This window comes from Myripristis murdjan, chromosome 6 (assembly GCF_902150065.1).
Source record: "Myripristis murdjan chromosome 6, fMyrMur1.1, whole genome shotgun sequence".
NCBI lineage: Eukaryota > Metazoa > Chordata > Actinopteri > Holocentriformes > Holocentridae > Myripristis > Myripristis murdjan.
This window is the reverse complement of record NC_043985.1, coordinates 26,725,689-26,739,937: the sequence shown is the minus strand read 5'-3', so window position 1 is coordinate 26,739,937 and position 14,249 is coordinate 26,725,689. Positions and strand designations below refer to the sequence as shown.

At 42.5% G+C, this 14,249-nt stretch overlaps 1 protein-coding gene across 1 annotated transcript in view; it reads left to right on the top strand.

The window, feature by feature from the left end:
* abcc8 (ATP-binding cassette, sub-family C (CFTR/MRP), member 8) overlaps positions 1–13,685 on the top strand; it is a 73,463-nt gene extending 59,778 nt beyond the window's left edge. The window contains exons 27-39 of the mRNA XM_030054093.1: positions 1,609–1,775; positions 3,393–3,620; positions 3,781–3,873; positions 4,681–4,783; positions 5,365–5,478; positions 5,682–5,802; positions 6,253–6,383; positions 6,552–6,630; positions 6,984–7,092; positions 8,441–8,544; positions 10,509–10,642; positions 11,889–11,951; positions 13,483–13,685. Coding sequence (XP_029909953.1) covers positions 1,609–1,775; positions 3,393–3,620; positions 3,781–3,873; positions 4,681–4,783; positions 5,365–5,478; positions 5,682–5,802; positions 6,253–6,383; positions 6,552–6,630; positions 6,984–7,092; positions 8,441–8,544; positions 10,509–10,642; positions 11,889–11,951; positions 13,483–13,620 — 1,584 coding nt within the window. The 3' untranslated portion in view covers positions 13,621–13,685. The remainder of the gene's footprint in view (positions 1–1,608; positions 1,776–3,392; positions 3,621–3,780; positions 3,874–4,680; positions 4,784–5,364; positions 5,479–5,681; positions 5,803–6,252; positions 6,384–6,551; positions 6,631–6,983; positions 7,093–8,440; positions 8,545–10,508; positions 10,643–11,888; positions 11,952–13,482) is intronic.
* Positions 13,686–14,249: the final 564 nt, after the last annotated feature.

Genomic DNA, 14,249 nt, shown 5'->3' with positions numbered 1-14,249 from the left:
GAGGCCACTCAAAAGCCTCGTTGTGCTATCAGACCACAACCTGTGGCATCATGACCGCCACTTCACACGCTGCCAAGCTGCGGTCTGACATGGCAACCCAAATTTGAACAAATATTATACTTCAGTCTATGAGGGCACCTATATTTTCAGACCGGTAGAAATAGTGGAACAATAACAGGATTACACAATTGGAAATGGTCGATAGATGTTTCTAGTGAGAAGAAACTCCCAAAAGAACCCAGCTATTTTAACCTGTTTCAGCATTTAATTCCACTTAATTACTAATTACAGTACAAGCTGTGCATGTAAGGATATTGCAGGACACTGTATATCTCTATGTATAACTATATATCTTGTTACAAATAAAGTGAGCACTGTGGAGACAAATTATGAATCCAGTCCTCTATCCAGTGATCTATAACAGACATTATTATACAGAATGCCATTTGAGCAGAAATGTGTTCAAATCAGTGTCACAATTTCATGTGTAGCAAGACATGTGCTTAGCTGATTTATTAATGTGAAGGAAGAAACATAAGCCTGAATCAAACATTTCCCATTGTTATTATCATCATTATTATCACTGTTATCATCATTGTTTGGTTTGGCTTCTGTATCATTTCTGAACAAAATTTCCTCTGCAGTTCCCTGGTTTTTATCACAGTTAGAAACAGTCATGTCTCAGTCATGGGTGGACAATGACGACTTATCATGTATTAAAGAAATCATAAACTGAGCATATTACAACAGCTCTAATACAAGCACACATACAGACAGAAATATATCTTATGCGAGAACATGTGATACTTTAATGAAAACAGCATCTCGGCAGTAAATGGACGCTCAGTGTCGTGTATTTGAGGCATCGAGTAGCTCAACAAGCTCAATGAGGAGTCATGTCCGTGCGAGGTCACTCACTCTGATTGGTTGATCATAGGAAAACATTTCTGTACATTTCTGTCTTTTTCCAACCCAGACTGAGACAAGATGTTGGATACCATTTTCACCTCTGTACGTCCAGGGGTTCAGTTCCTTTGAGTGGCATTTCATGTCAGCTTGGCATGAAGACTTGACATCAAATGAAGAATCGGGATTTAGGAGCCGTTTTAAGAGAAGTTCATTTGTGCTGGATCGTCCCATACCTTTAGTGATTCACGGATCACTGCGATAGACGAAAGGATAAACATGTTCAGCGCTTACAGTTCCACCATTTAACTTCTCCTGAAACGCCTCTCTTTTTAAAAAAAAAAAAAAAAAAGTGTCCAAGATGTGTGTTCCAAGTGCACATGATCCACTGTGTAAATCAGACAGCTTCAGAGTTGCTGTAAGGTTTACTTTTTCACTTTTGATGGAGCCAGGCTAATGACTCCCCTCGACTTCAAGTCTTTATGCTAAGCTAACATGAAATGCTACCCATAGGAACCGAACCACTGGAGTCAAACATCTTGTCTCAGTCTGGGGAAGTTGGAAAAGGGTATTTTGCTCAAAATGCTGGAGTATTAAGTGCTATGTTGGACTATAAAATGCACTTCACTCACACACTCTCTCACACTCACGGGGTATGTGGTAAATGACGCCTGTGTGTTTCATGTGAACGTGGCTCTGCAGGACTGTGGCTTCAGTCACTCGTGGTACCTGACGGTGTTCAGCGTGCTCTGCTGCCTGGGCATCATGCTGTGTCTGGCCACCTCTGTGGCTGTGGAGTGGACCGGCCTCCGCGTGGCCAAGGAGCTGCACCAGAGCCTCCTGCACAAGATCATCCTGGCCCCCATGAGGTACAGCCCCCACTGTATGCACTGTAACTGTGTCCCCTGGGGCGTGAAAGGCAGCGAGAGAGATACACTGTTGGTGTGTATGTGTGTGTGTGTTTAAAATAGATCATTTAAGAGGGGGCACGGTACGGTACAAAGCACTTTAATTTGCCCCATTACCCCGAGTGCCATCTGCTTATCTTTACAGGAAACCCAAGAGACACTCACACACATAAACATGCGTACACATTGGTGAATAAATACACAAATATCCCGTCATAGATTTGATCCTGGAGCAGCATTATAACATCACACTGCAGCTGATGTGCATAATTACTCTTTTTTTTTATATATATAATTAGCCTTATTTGAGATTTGCAGTCTAATTGTGAGCTCTAACCTTTTTACAAGCATCTACTAGTAGTTAATCCTCTTATCATGTTTACATGTGTCATAGATTTACATATTTTATCATGTCCTTGTTTTTTTTTGTTTTTTTTTTTCATTTTAAATATTCAATTTTTTCATTGCTTAACATAGCTTGAACTCAGCCGCTGGATCCATTAACAGTCCAACCATAATTCAAATATGGAAGTAATAGTAAAGAGATGGTAGACGCTTTAGTTTTGGTCACATGTAAGTACAATGTAAGTACAACATAAGGCTAAAACAAGTTGTTGTTTTTTTTTGGACAAAATGAGCATATTTAATTGTCCGAGTATGGCACTGATTGCCTTACTCGGATACTTTTCAAAGTCTGTGGGAGATATTTATAATATAAGTTGAAAATGAATTGCCACTACAGAAAAAAGAAGAACAAAGCCTTCCATCTAAAACTGCAGTAGACAGCATGCAGACACCAAGAGTTATGTAAATGACAGATGTAACTTTAACAATTAACACAAACTTCAAAAAAGCAATTTGCAATGTAAATGTAGATTGTAATAGTATAATCTGTGAATTCCAAAATAAAGCAGTGATTTGCTTTGAGGAAAATATGATTTGGTGTGGGAAATGAGTCACTGGGGCAGCAAAGAGTCAGGCAGAGATGAGAAAAGAGAAAATATTGTGACATTTCTGACAAAAAGATGTACAAGTTGTGGAAGACTGTACGACAGACGGTGCCGGAGACCAGGTGCTCTGAAGGAGGAAGCTCTGTGGATGTTGATTTATTAATGTGAGGAAGTGGGAGGCAGCCATCATCTGAGGAGCGAAGAGAGCAGGAAGGGGATTATGGGACCAGAGGGTCACTGAGGTACCTGGAAGCAACTGCAGCAAGAGCTTCAAAAGTAAAATCTTAACTTCAATGCCACTGGAAACTGCAGGTGGCCCATGTAATGATATCAGCACAGGTGTTTTTTGATCTTCTCGCTCCTGTATTTTGAATAAGTTGAAGTATTGAATAATTGAAGATACAGGATAATGTGTGCATTCCAATAATCTAATCAAGATGTAATGGAAGCATGTATTAGTTATTAGTTTGAATCCTCGCTCTCTGCCCTGTCCTTCCTCTCTCCCTCTCTCTCCACTGTGAGCAGCAAAATAAATCTTCAAAATAAGATGATCAGCCCTTTGTGCTTTTTTGTTTGTTTGTTTTGCCTCGTCTGCCTGTCGTCCCCGTGCCTCCGCCCGGACCTCCAGGCTGTTTGAGACGACACCGCTGGGCAGCATCCTCAACAGGTTCTCCACGGACACAAACACCATCGACCAGCACATCCCCACCACGCTGGAGTGCCTGACCCGCTCCACCCTGCTGTGTGTGTGCGCCCTGGGCGTCATCTCCTACGTCACACCCGTCTTCCTCATTGCCCTCCTGCCTCTGGCCGTCGCCTGCTACTTCATCCAGAAGTACTTCCGGGTCGCCTCCAGGTGAGTCTGGCAGGAAGATGGAGGCTGTTCTACGAGGCTGGAATGAAGATGGACAAATGGACTTGTTACATGTTGTTGTTATGATCGTCTGCTTTGTCTCTCCTGTTTTCCTTCCCTCTTAATCTCATCTTCCCCTCCTCTTCCTCTGTTTCCTGGTCAGGGACCTGCAGCAGCTGGAGGACAGCACCCAGCTCCCTCTACTCTCCCATTTCTCCGAGACAGTGGAAGGCCTCACCACCATCAGGGCCTTCAGGTAATTACCTCCATACTTGCTCTAATATCATTAATATTTGCACCGCTGGGGCTTTGACCTCAGTGGAAGTGCCTTAACTAAATAACGTACAGTGTACTGGAAAACAGCTGTTAAAGAGAGTAAAATAAATAAATAAATTAATTAATTAATGCCCTTAAATTTCAAAATCACAAATGATCCAAAAAAAAATAAAAATCTCTAAATCATATTTAAATTATGTTTTTTTTCAGTGAACAGTTTGTTGGCTAATTCTCTCAGACCTCAGAAATCCAATAATTTGCCTGTTATGTAAAAAGCCTTGTTCTCCAAAAACACTGAGTAAATTTCTCATATCTTGAAATAAAAATGGTTTAAGACCTCTGTTTCTCAGTAAGAAATTACATTAATAGTATGAATTTGCCCAGTAATGCATGGTATAGAAAGAATATAGCTACTAATGGAAGAATAGGGAGTTATTTTTCCTATAATCCCATTTAAATATCAGTTTGTATGGAAATAATCGCTGGCTGTATCCTATCCTACCTTGTTTTTGTTGTTATTGAGCATAAGGCTGTCAGCTAAAAGAGGCATCAGAGCTGCCTGGTTGCACTGATCTTTAACAGAGAAGCACACAGGACAAGTGGCTGTGTTTTCTGAGGTGTAACAGAAAAGTAATACAATGCAATTTACGAAATTACTGCTCCCAGCAAGTGATACCAATAGTAATAATATAAACTTGGAAATAAAAAAAAAAAAAACATAGCAATAATATCTAACTGTATTGCTTATCTTTATGAAGAAGCCCTGGTGTTTCCTTTCCTCCGTCAGGTACGAGCCCAGGTTCAGACAGAGGCTACTGGAGTACACCGACGCCAACAACATCGCCTCTCTCTTCCTCACGGCAGCCAACCGCTGGCTCGAGGTCCGCATGGTAATGACCTGCCTCCTGCACGGCTCTGTTTGTTTCTGTGAAGCCTGGAGGGGCTAGTTGCTCACCTGTTTCTGGTAATACTTTCTGAGGAATTGCTCCCTCTGTCGGAATGTGCTAGACTAAAGGACAGCTGAGTTTTTTGAGGTTTTTTGCAGCACTCTGATATGTCATGTCGATGCCGCGTGCTGCTTTCCGACATGCGTGCCTCGCCTCGCATGTTTCATGACATCAGCAGAGTTTTGAGTTCATTTTCATGGATGAAAGCAAAAACGAGACAAGGCGTTTACTCAATAAATCCTCTGTGGCATTATTGTTTGCTGGAACCAAGAGAAAAAGATTTGTTTTTAGCTTGACCACAAAGCATTTTTGCATTTCTGTAATCAGTTTTGAATAGCTTTCATGAAGATAAACGTCATTTAATTTTCCCAACCCACAGAGGAGTGTGTGATCCTAAAATATTTTCCTGACAGTAGCCACATTTGCAGTAGTACGTCTCATTTTGTATTATGTACTGTTGTGCATTATTCAGTGTGTTTTATTCATGGTTTTCTGTGGTTTCTGTGTTTTCTCTCCCCCTGCAGGAGTACATAGGAGCCTGTGTGGTGCTGGTAGCAGCTGTAGCCTCCATCACCAACTCCCTTTACAACCAGCTGTCTCCCGGTCTGGTGGGGCTGGGCCTGACTTACGCACTCATGGTGAGGCTGTGTGTGTGTGTGTGTGTGTGTGTGTGTGTGTGTGTGTGTGTGTGTGTGTGTGTGTGTTTCTTCGCGTGCTAATCTGTAACACTCACTCTCTCACATTATAATGCAGTAACAGTGTTCAACATGCCCGTGGCCATTCGTGCCATGTCTGTGACATTTACCCAACCTGTGTGCATGCGAACCCCACCCTGTATCAGGTGTCCAACTATATGAACTGGATGGTCCGTAACCTGGCAGATATGGAGGTGCAGCTCGGCTCTGTCAAGAGGATTAACGGCCTTCTGAAAACTGAACCGGAGAACTACGAGGGACTGCTCAGTGAGTGCTGACACAGAGTAGAGTTGCACCTTAAACCTAAAAGCTGCACCGTGGGAAAACACATTATCCTGTGTACGATTTTGTCTAAAGACATCACTGTGCACTGCACTGGGCCATCACCGTGCCCACGAGCAACACCTGTTTATTCCCCTTTTTTGTTAGTTTATCCCATTATTTCCCCCTGACAAAGCCTCTTAATCCTTAAATTGCCTGTCAGCCAGATGAGGTTTTACAGAGTCTAGTGGATTTTTTTCCTCCCAGCTTTCCTACCACTAAAATCAGTGATAATGAGAAATATCTTTAACATCATCCAGGGAGTGTTGTCCGACACAGCGGTGGAAACAGTCTCTGCTCAGGCTGGGTGTCCCTCTTGTCTGCTCGATGTTACTTCTAGACGGAAGAGGTCAAATTACAAAACAGTGTTTGTCCCCCTCTCTCTGTATACTACAGCAGCGTCTCAGGTCCCTGACGGCTGGCCCCAGCAGGGAGAGATCAAAATCCAGAACCTGAGTGTCCGTTACGACGCCACGCTGAAGCCTGTGCTCAAAAATGTCAACGCCCACATCAGCCCGGGACAGAAGGTAACGAAAGCGGAGAATTGTGACAAGACAGGAAAAACCAAAACACCTGGGAAACGCTAATCGCAGTTTGTGATATTTAAAGACTGGTTGAGTCGTGATGATGTGATTATGATGATGATGATGAAGGTGCTGTATACTTTCACAGCATTACACCTGTCTTGTTTCCAGGTGGGGATCTGTGGCAGGACAGGCAGCGGCAAATCCTCTTTCTCTTTGGCCTTCTTCCGCATGGTGGACATGTTTGAGGGTAAAGAGTTAAAATACTTGTTTTTGCATTTTGCATTACTATTTTCAACCCATAAAACCTACCAAAAACCTTTAAAAAAATCCTCTCTCATCCACCTATCCCTGCAAATAAAATCGTGTTTCTCTCCCAAACTGACATCCTGCTGGGTTAGGGTTAAGGTTTGGTCTGTGCTATTGGTTTACACACTTCCCTGCACCATGTCCCGCCCAAATATCCTCTTTCAACAGGAAATACTTAAAAATAAAGAAAGTAACAGTCAATTTCACAGGTTCAATAAAACTTTCATTCCACATCAGTGTGTTTTTTGGTGTATGGGTGTATGACATGCCGCTGCTGTCGTCGTTGTTCCATAGGGAGGATTGTGATCGACAACATCGACATCGCCAAGCTGCCTCTGCAGACTCTCAGGTCTCGCTTCGCCATCATCCTCCAAGACCCGATCCTGTTCAGTGGAACCATCCGGTACGAATCACTTCACGCTACCATGACTGCTGTCTTTACCATCCACTGTTCACCAAGTCTCACCAAAAAAAAAAAAAAAAAAAAGATAGGTTACCTCACTTACAGCACAGTCTCTTTTAATCTATCTCCCTCCAGTTTTAGACTCTGATCGATATTTTGACTCCTCAGAAGCTCACAGCTACTATGTGCCTCCCAGCAGCGCGACTTATGTGAAGCAGCTTCCATAGAAGGGAGGGGGAAGAAAGTCTTTTGCAGTAACTGGGTCAATTGGCACACAATGACTCACTTCAAAGGCTCGTATCATGAGACTGAGGAGAGCTGGTGGAGCTGCAGAGAGCCGGAGATAACTGTGAAAAAAAAATCTACTGGAGTGCTTTTATTTTTGGACGACAATACCGGTGACCATAAAAGCTTTGTCATGATGGAGAATAGCCCAAGCAGACATTATAGAAGCTGTTTTTGACATTTATAAAGGTAGTCAAAAGATAGTCATACAAGGCACTGAGTGAGACAAATACAGAATTTGATAAGAATAGCACATCATCATCATATATATGTCAGATATTTTTAAATAAGTGTAAGTATGGCAATATAGTCCCTGCTGTGTGTGTCCTGTTTTTTATTTCTGCGTGTACGAGGTGTTTCAGGTGCATTTATAAGCAGTATAGGTTCATGATTTATATCCAAACTTGCAGTAACTGAGACTAACTTTTTAATTGTATCTGGTGGATGAAAACTTAACTGTACACATGTAAATTTTAGCAGACACTACTTTTTTAACACAATATGAAAATGAAAATCAGACAAAAGCCAAAACACTTCAATAATGTGATTAAATAGCAGTCATGTTAATAACAAGAATAAGAACAAATAATAGCATGAACAACATTCGTCTTTTTCTTTAATGAAGGCTGGGCTACCAAAATGAATGCTCAGTCAGGTAGTTACCAAAGTTATCATCAGCTCATGTCGTCCTCGGGTTTTGCAGACACGACCGATCAGAATGGCCTGATGGACGTGAGGATTTGTGGGGGGTCGGAGTCTTGAATTCTGTGATTGCTGTAACTTTTGGAAATTGGCTGCATATTTTGAGGATTTTGCCACTTGATTCCTGCACATCAGTGTGTCTGGTGAACTTTTAAACTGCTACGATCTACGGGCATTTGGTATTCAGATCCTGTACTTGGTGCACTGAGGCGCCAGTGGGTGAAATTTGTCCTGTTCAAGCTCAGAAACTTTTTAAAATTGCTTTATGGTTAAATAGCTTTATGGTTATGGTCAGGGAATAAATGTAATAATGTGATGTGTGTGTGTGTTTGTGCGTGTGTGTGTGCGTGCACCTGTACAGTTTCAACCTGGACCCAGAGATGAAGGCTACAGATGCGATGCTGTGGGAAGCTCTGGAGATTGCGCAGCTGAAGCCTGTTGTTAAATCCCTTCCAGGAGGCCTGGGTGAGCACATATGTGTGTGTGTGTGTGTGTGTGTGTGTGTGTGTGTGTGTGTGTGTGTGTTTGATTTTGTGTCTGTGAGAGAGTCAGGAGGCGGGTGGGGTGGGGCCTGTGCACACGCACTCTGCACAGAACTAATGCAGTTCAAGTCAACTTTGAGATGCATCTGCACACCTCAACAACCCGCGCTGATGTGGTGCACAACAGATCGTCAGTCGTTCTTTTTTTTATCATTCCTGCTTTATCTGATAATGACAGTAGAGCGAGACAGGAGAGGCAGGAGAGAGAGAGACAGGATGGCGTGCAGGAGCTTGGCTGGGAGCTGAACCCAGGCTTGATAGGTGGCATGCGCTTGACCCGCCCCCGATCACCGTCTTGCTCTCCATTAACTTGACACAAAGCTGCAGTATCAGGATACATGAGCATTAAACTTTTAAAGCCCTCACCGTCTGCGCTGTATTGTACTGCTACCGTTTGATTCGTCGCTCGCCTCCAAGCTCGCCGCGAGAGGAATTTCACGCCATCGATACGTGCGCCTTCAGCGACCTGCTGACTGCCGACTCGGGCGTTCTCCAGATCACGTCGCATGTTAGCGTGAGACTGTCTGTCTTCTCAGACTCGGCCTGCACGCGGGGCTGGATGGTCTGCTGATCTCTGCAGGGTCTTAATTAAGCCTCAGTCGAGTGGAAAAACGGGGCTGATTTGCCACTTTGGTGCTTCAGTGCTTTAACGGTTTGATTATGATGAGAACTGGCAGTCATCCCACATCATATTTCCATTTATGTTGCTACGGAGACAGAGGCCTACGCTTTCACTTTATCTTAGGTGTTTATGTGTGACAGTGACAAATGTGTGTGTGTATGTGTGTGTGAGAGAGAGAGAGAGCGAGGCAGATACTCAGCAGTGTAGTTTATGTTTACCAGAGCCAAGCACTTAATCAGGTATTGATCCATCAGCCATTTAGATAATGGCTGATTAACTTTGCCCTCTCATTTATCTGCACTGAAAGGGTTTTATATTGAATAAAGCAGTTGGTAATTAATAAAGAAAAACTTCCGAAACCTTTAAATTTTAAAGGTTGCTATCCCACATTTTTTTTTTTTGTTGTTGTTTTTCATGTCAAGTACCAAAGAAAGTTTCCATTTTATGTTCGTTTAATGGACAATAAAGTGCTCTTATCTTATCTTAAATGCAGTGAGCAGCTGCCACAAAGACTCTGTAGACAGTGCTGTGATGGTGAGTTGGTATGAAATGTACAGTGAAAATAAAAGTACAGTGAAATAAAATATGTATTTTTCACCTTGTTACATAAATCTCCATATAACTGACATCTATTTAACAATAAATAACAAAAAAATGTGCCCAATTTTTTTTTATGTTCTCATATTTTGATAAAGCAGAAAAATTTTGTTTGCACATCTAAAAATTCAGTCATGTGTTTGGACCAGTAACTGTGGAAATGTTGCTGCAAATAAACACCAAGAAAGCATCAGTTCAGTGTCCCCGTATTTTTCTGTCAAAATCCCACCACAACAGTAGGTGCACATAAAAATTCCTGCTAAAAATACCGTGTTCCCTTTTCCCAAAATTCCATGGTTGTGCACTGATGGTAATGTTTTTTCTTTTTAATTTAAATGAATCCTGAATTTGTGGCAGTTCTAAATCATGCACAGTGCACTGATGAATGTTGGAACGTGTTTGGACAGCCCGGCCTCACATCATGTCCCACAGCAGTCCTGTTTCTGCCAGACATGTTGCAAATTATGGAAGCAAGATGCCATCTGAATGTTTTTTAGAGACTTGAAGATGAGCGATTAACAGCAGTCCTGCTCTGTAGGTCAGAGGCGGTTTGACTTTTCCTGCATCTGTTTTTGACTTGGCAACATGGACTGGAGCAAACAAAGACTTGTCTGTGTGAACGTACCTGAAGGTGAATCAGGACATGTTTTTTTCTGTGTGTGTTTCAGATGCCATGGTGACAGAGGGGGGAGAAAACTTCAGTCAAGGCCAGAGGCAGCTGTTCTGTCTGGCAAGAGCCTTTGTCAGGAAGAGCAGCATCCTCATCATGGATGAAGCCACCGCATCTATAGACATGGCAACGGTGTGTGTGTGTGTGTGTGTGTGTGTGTGTGTGTGTGTGTGTGTGTGTGTGTGTGTGTGTTGTAAATCTGCATGAATGTCATCCGTGTGATTTTGAAATGGGTAGAACAGGGTAGAGGAGGATAAAGACAGAAAAGAGGAAAACATTATAAATTAAAATGCAAGCAACATGATGGGATAAAGTGAGGGGGAGTGATGAAACAAATGAGGAAGAGGAAGAGAGAGAGAGAGGGGTGAGGTTCACAAAGCCATTTTGATCCGTGGCTCTGGCAACAAACAGCAACCACAGTTAAATGCAGACAGATGGAGCCTTGATGGATGACCACTTAGTTAAATTGAAGGAGTGAAATGATTTTTGAGACTGGGAGCATGAAGAGAAGGTTGAAGAAGAGGAGGAGGAGAAGGAGGAGGAGGAGGAGAAGGAGGAGGAGGAGGAGGAAGAACAGAGGAGACAGAGAGAGAAGGGGGGAGGAGGGGAAAATGTAAAGAAAATGTTCATAAGGCATTTCCAGTCCTCAGCAACAGCCAGAGCAAGATAAGCCTGAGGGAAGTCAGTGTGAGCAAAAGGCTTCTTCCTACTTAAGCTCCTATCTTCAGTGCACGCCAGCGCCACACACACACACACACACACACACACACACACACATATACATGTATATATAGTCTTGAATGACCTGTCACAAAGAGAGAAGTCCCCAGCGCACAAAACCTCTGCCGTGCTGCCCTCGAGGGAAAACGATGAAGCTTTTAATGGGGAAGACAAGAGGGTGAGCGAACAAGATAAGGAACAAGAGGTGATAGTTTTGACCACCGAGGTTCAAGAGGCCAGAACAAAAAAGCGCCTCTCATCTTAGGGGAGGAAGATGTTGGCAGTTGAGCTGCTAGTCTGCTGTAAAAAGAGAGGCTTTGCAACCAGAACAAAACATAAAAAGCTTAACTGAGGCAGGAGATGAATAGTTCCTTACGCACGGCCATGAAAGGCTCATGTAAAGATTTATACTTTGAGCTGGAGACAAAATACGCCGCACCTCCTACAATAAGATGAATTGTATGTTACTTTGAATTGGAGTAACTTGGAGTTTTTTACGTTTTATCTCACTCTCCATGTGAATCCATGTGAATGAGACCATTTTTTATTTTGTATCCCAGATCTAAAATGTTTGGTTATCTACTTTGCAATGATTTTTTTGGGTTGACAAAAGAATGCATGGGTTCATCTCACCCGCCCTCCTCTCTCTCTGCGACAGGAGAGCATCCTTCAGAAAGTGGTCATGACTGCTTTCGCTGACAGAACAGTCGTCACTATAGCAGTAAGTATCTCCATCCTGTGCCGGTGCCTTTTTTTTTTTTTTTTTTTTTTTTCCTAAAGTGCATGCAGCTCGTCCACTCTGCCTACGGGCCCTGACCTTCACTCTGCATTGCTGATGAGATTCTTGTAAATTTATGCAAAGTTGCAGACACACGCAGTATGGATGCAGAGCGGTTATGGTAAGGCACATAAAAAATTTATTTTTTAAAAGTTGGCCATCCATCCATATTAAAGTCAACACATCACAGAGAAAAGTGAGATGGTATGAGAGAAGAGAGATGTGATGGCAGCTGACACCAGACTTTGGTACTTCATTAGTAAAAAAAAAAAATAGAAATATATTTATATCACCATACTCAAATGAAATGTGCAAAAAAAAAAAAAAAAAAAAAAAAAAAAAGTGTTCAGTGAGATTAAAATGACCAAAACGGCCAATGTTTGAATCGTGGGATCATCATCATTGTCATGTCAAACAAAAACACAACATCTCTGTTTATTTATAAGGAGGAAATAGGTAAATACACATGAGTAGATTAGAGGGGTGTGTCTCAGTTACAGGGAATGGTCTGCCTGGAAATCGATACATGGACCAAACCACAGCCAATATCACAAGGGTAGCCAATACAAAGAACATGAATGCACTATATCAAACACAGGCTATTAATAGACCTGCAGTGTATAGAAGTACAACACATAGCAGATCAATATCCAGAAAAGCAATGTGCAGAGGAAATGTACCACAAAAAATAGTTTCTAAGTCCCATACATGGACACCATATCCCACGTACAACACCTAACAACTCTGGCATGTGTTGCATACAGGACATAAAGCCCCAAAACTTCCCATCAAAACCTTTTACCTTATTAATCAGCTGATAACCCAGAGTGTCTGAGCGTCTCTCCTCATAGACATCACCCCTTGCCTCACCACTGAACAAAAACGGGCAACCAGAGAGCCATCAGGCCGTGACAGGCTACTGTAACCTCGGGCGTTTACCGTTTAGAAGATGATTTCCCTGAACGCTGGTCAATATTGTTTTTGATCTGAGGCCAGAATGCCCGTTTTAATGGAACCATGTAACCTTTATGTAATCATCAATTTTATTAGAATGTAACAAAGAAATTGCCTAGCTGATATGTGCATTGATTTTTCCTTGTGAAAGTGACGGAAAAGGAGCTGTGTGATATAAAACAGATGAATGATAGATGCTTCTCCTGCTCCTGAGAGGCAACAGACTTCATTTCATGTATATTTTGTTGGTAGTGTTGGTAGTATATGGAACATTTGGACTCTGTAAACTAATGAACAGTATATGAGATTCTGTTAAGGGGAAATAGTATTGAATTTGGCTCTGCTGTACTTTGGCAGTGTTTAGTCTAAATGAGTGAGATGTGTGGGAACGTACAGGGTCTTTGATAATTGTTCATGGACAGAGACGAGGCCTCACAGGATCACAGGGTTTAACATGAACCCTTAAACTGAGCGGCATCGCCTTTTTGTTGTGCCTGCTCCTCTCTGCTCTGCCGCGCAGCATCGCGTCCACACCATCCTGAATGCCGACCTGGTGATTGTGATGAAGCGGGGGGTCATCCTGGAGTACGACCGGCCCCAGGCCCTGCTGGAGAGGGACGACAGCGTCTTCGCCTCCTTTGTACGAGCCGACAAGTAGCAGAGGAGGAGGAGGAAGAGGAAGAGGGGAAGCAGAAAAGGAAGACATTCAAAGTGCAATTGTACCATGGAATATATTTTCCTTTTATTTTTTAATTATGTATTATATTTGTACATAAAAATCTTAACTCTTTGTTAATAAAACATATAAATATAAATGGCTGTTCTCTGTTGAGGTTGTTTGGGGATGGGAACGGGACTGGGATGCTTTCTGGGATGGAAATAGGAAAGATTTTTTCGTGTATGTGACCTCATGCCCTGTGGAGTGAGTCATCTGTAGATTGCAGGTTTCGGATGACATGTGGATGCTTGGGTGGGAGCTGGGAAATGTATGTTTGGTGTCCAGTAGTAACAGGCCTTAAGAGCCACATGGTGTGATCCTCCTTAGACATTTGAGAGACTGAAGGTGTCACAGTGGAACGAGCCGGGGAATATTTACTGCCACTTATGGGAATGCCAGAACTAATGCTTTTACTGTTGCGGCTCATTCACGGTTATTATAGTTCACAGGGCGTCTATAACATGGGCAGTTTATGAATGACATGGGGAAGGTGGAAAGCCCCAAGAGTTACACATTAAAGATACTGATTTTAACTCTGCATGACCCAGATGGAATAATAAACACTAGAT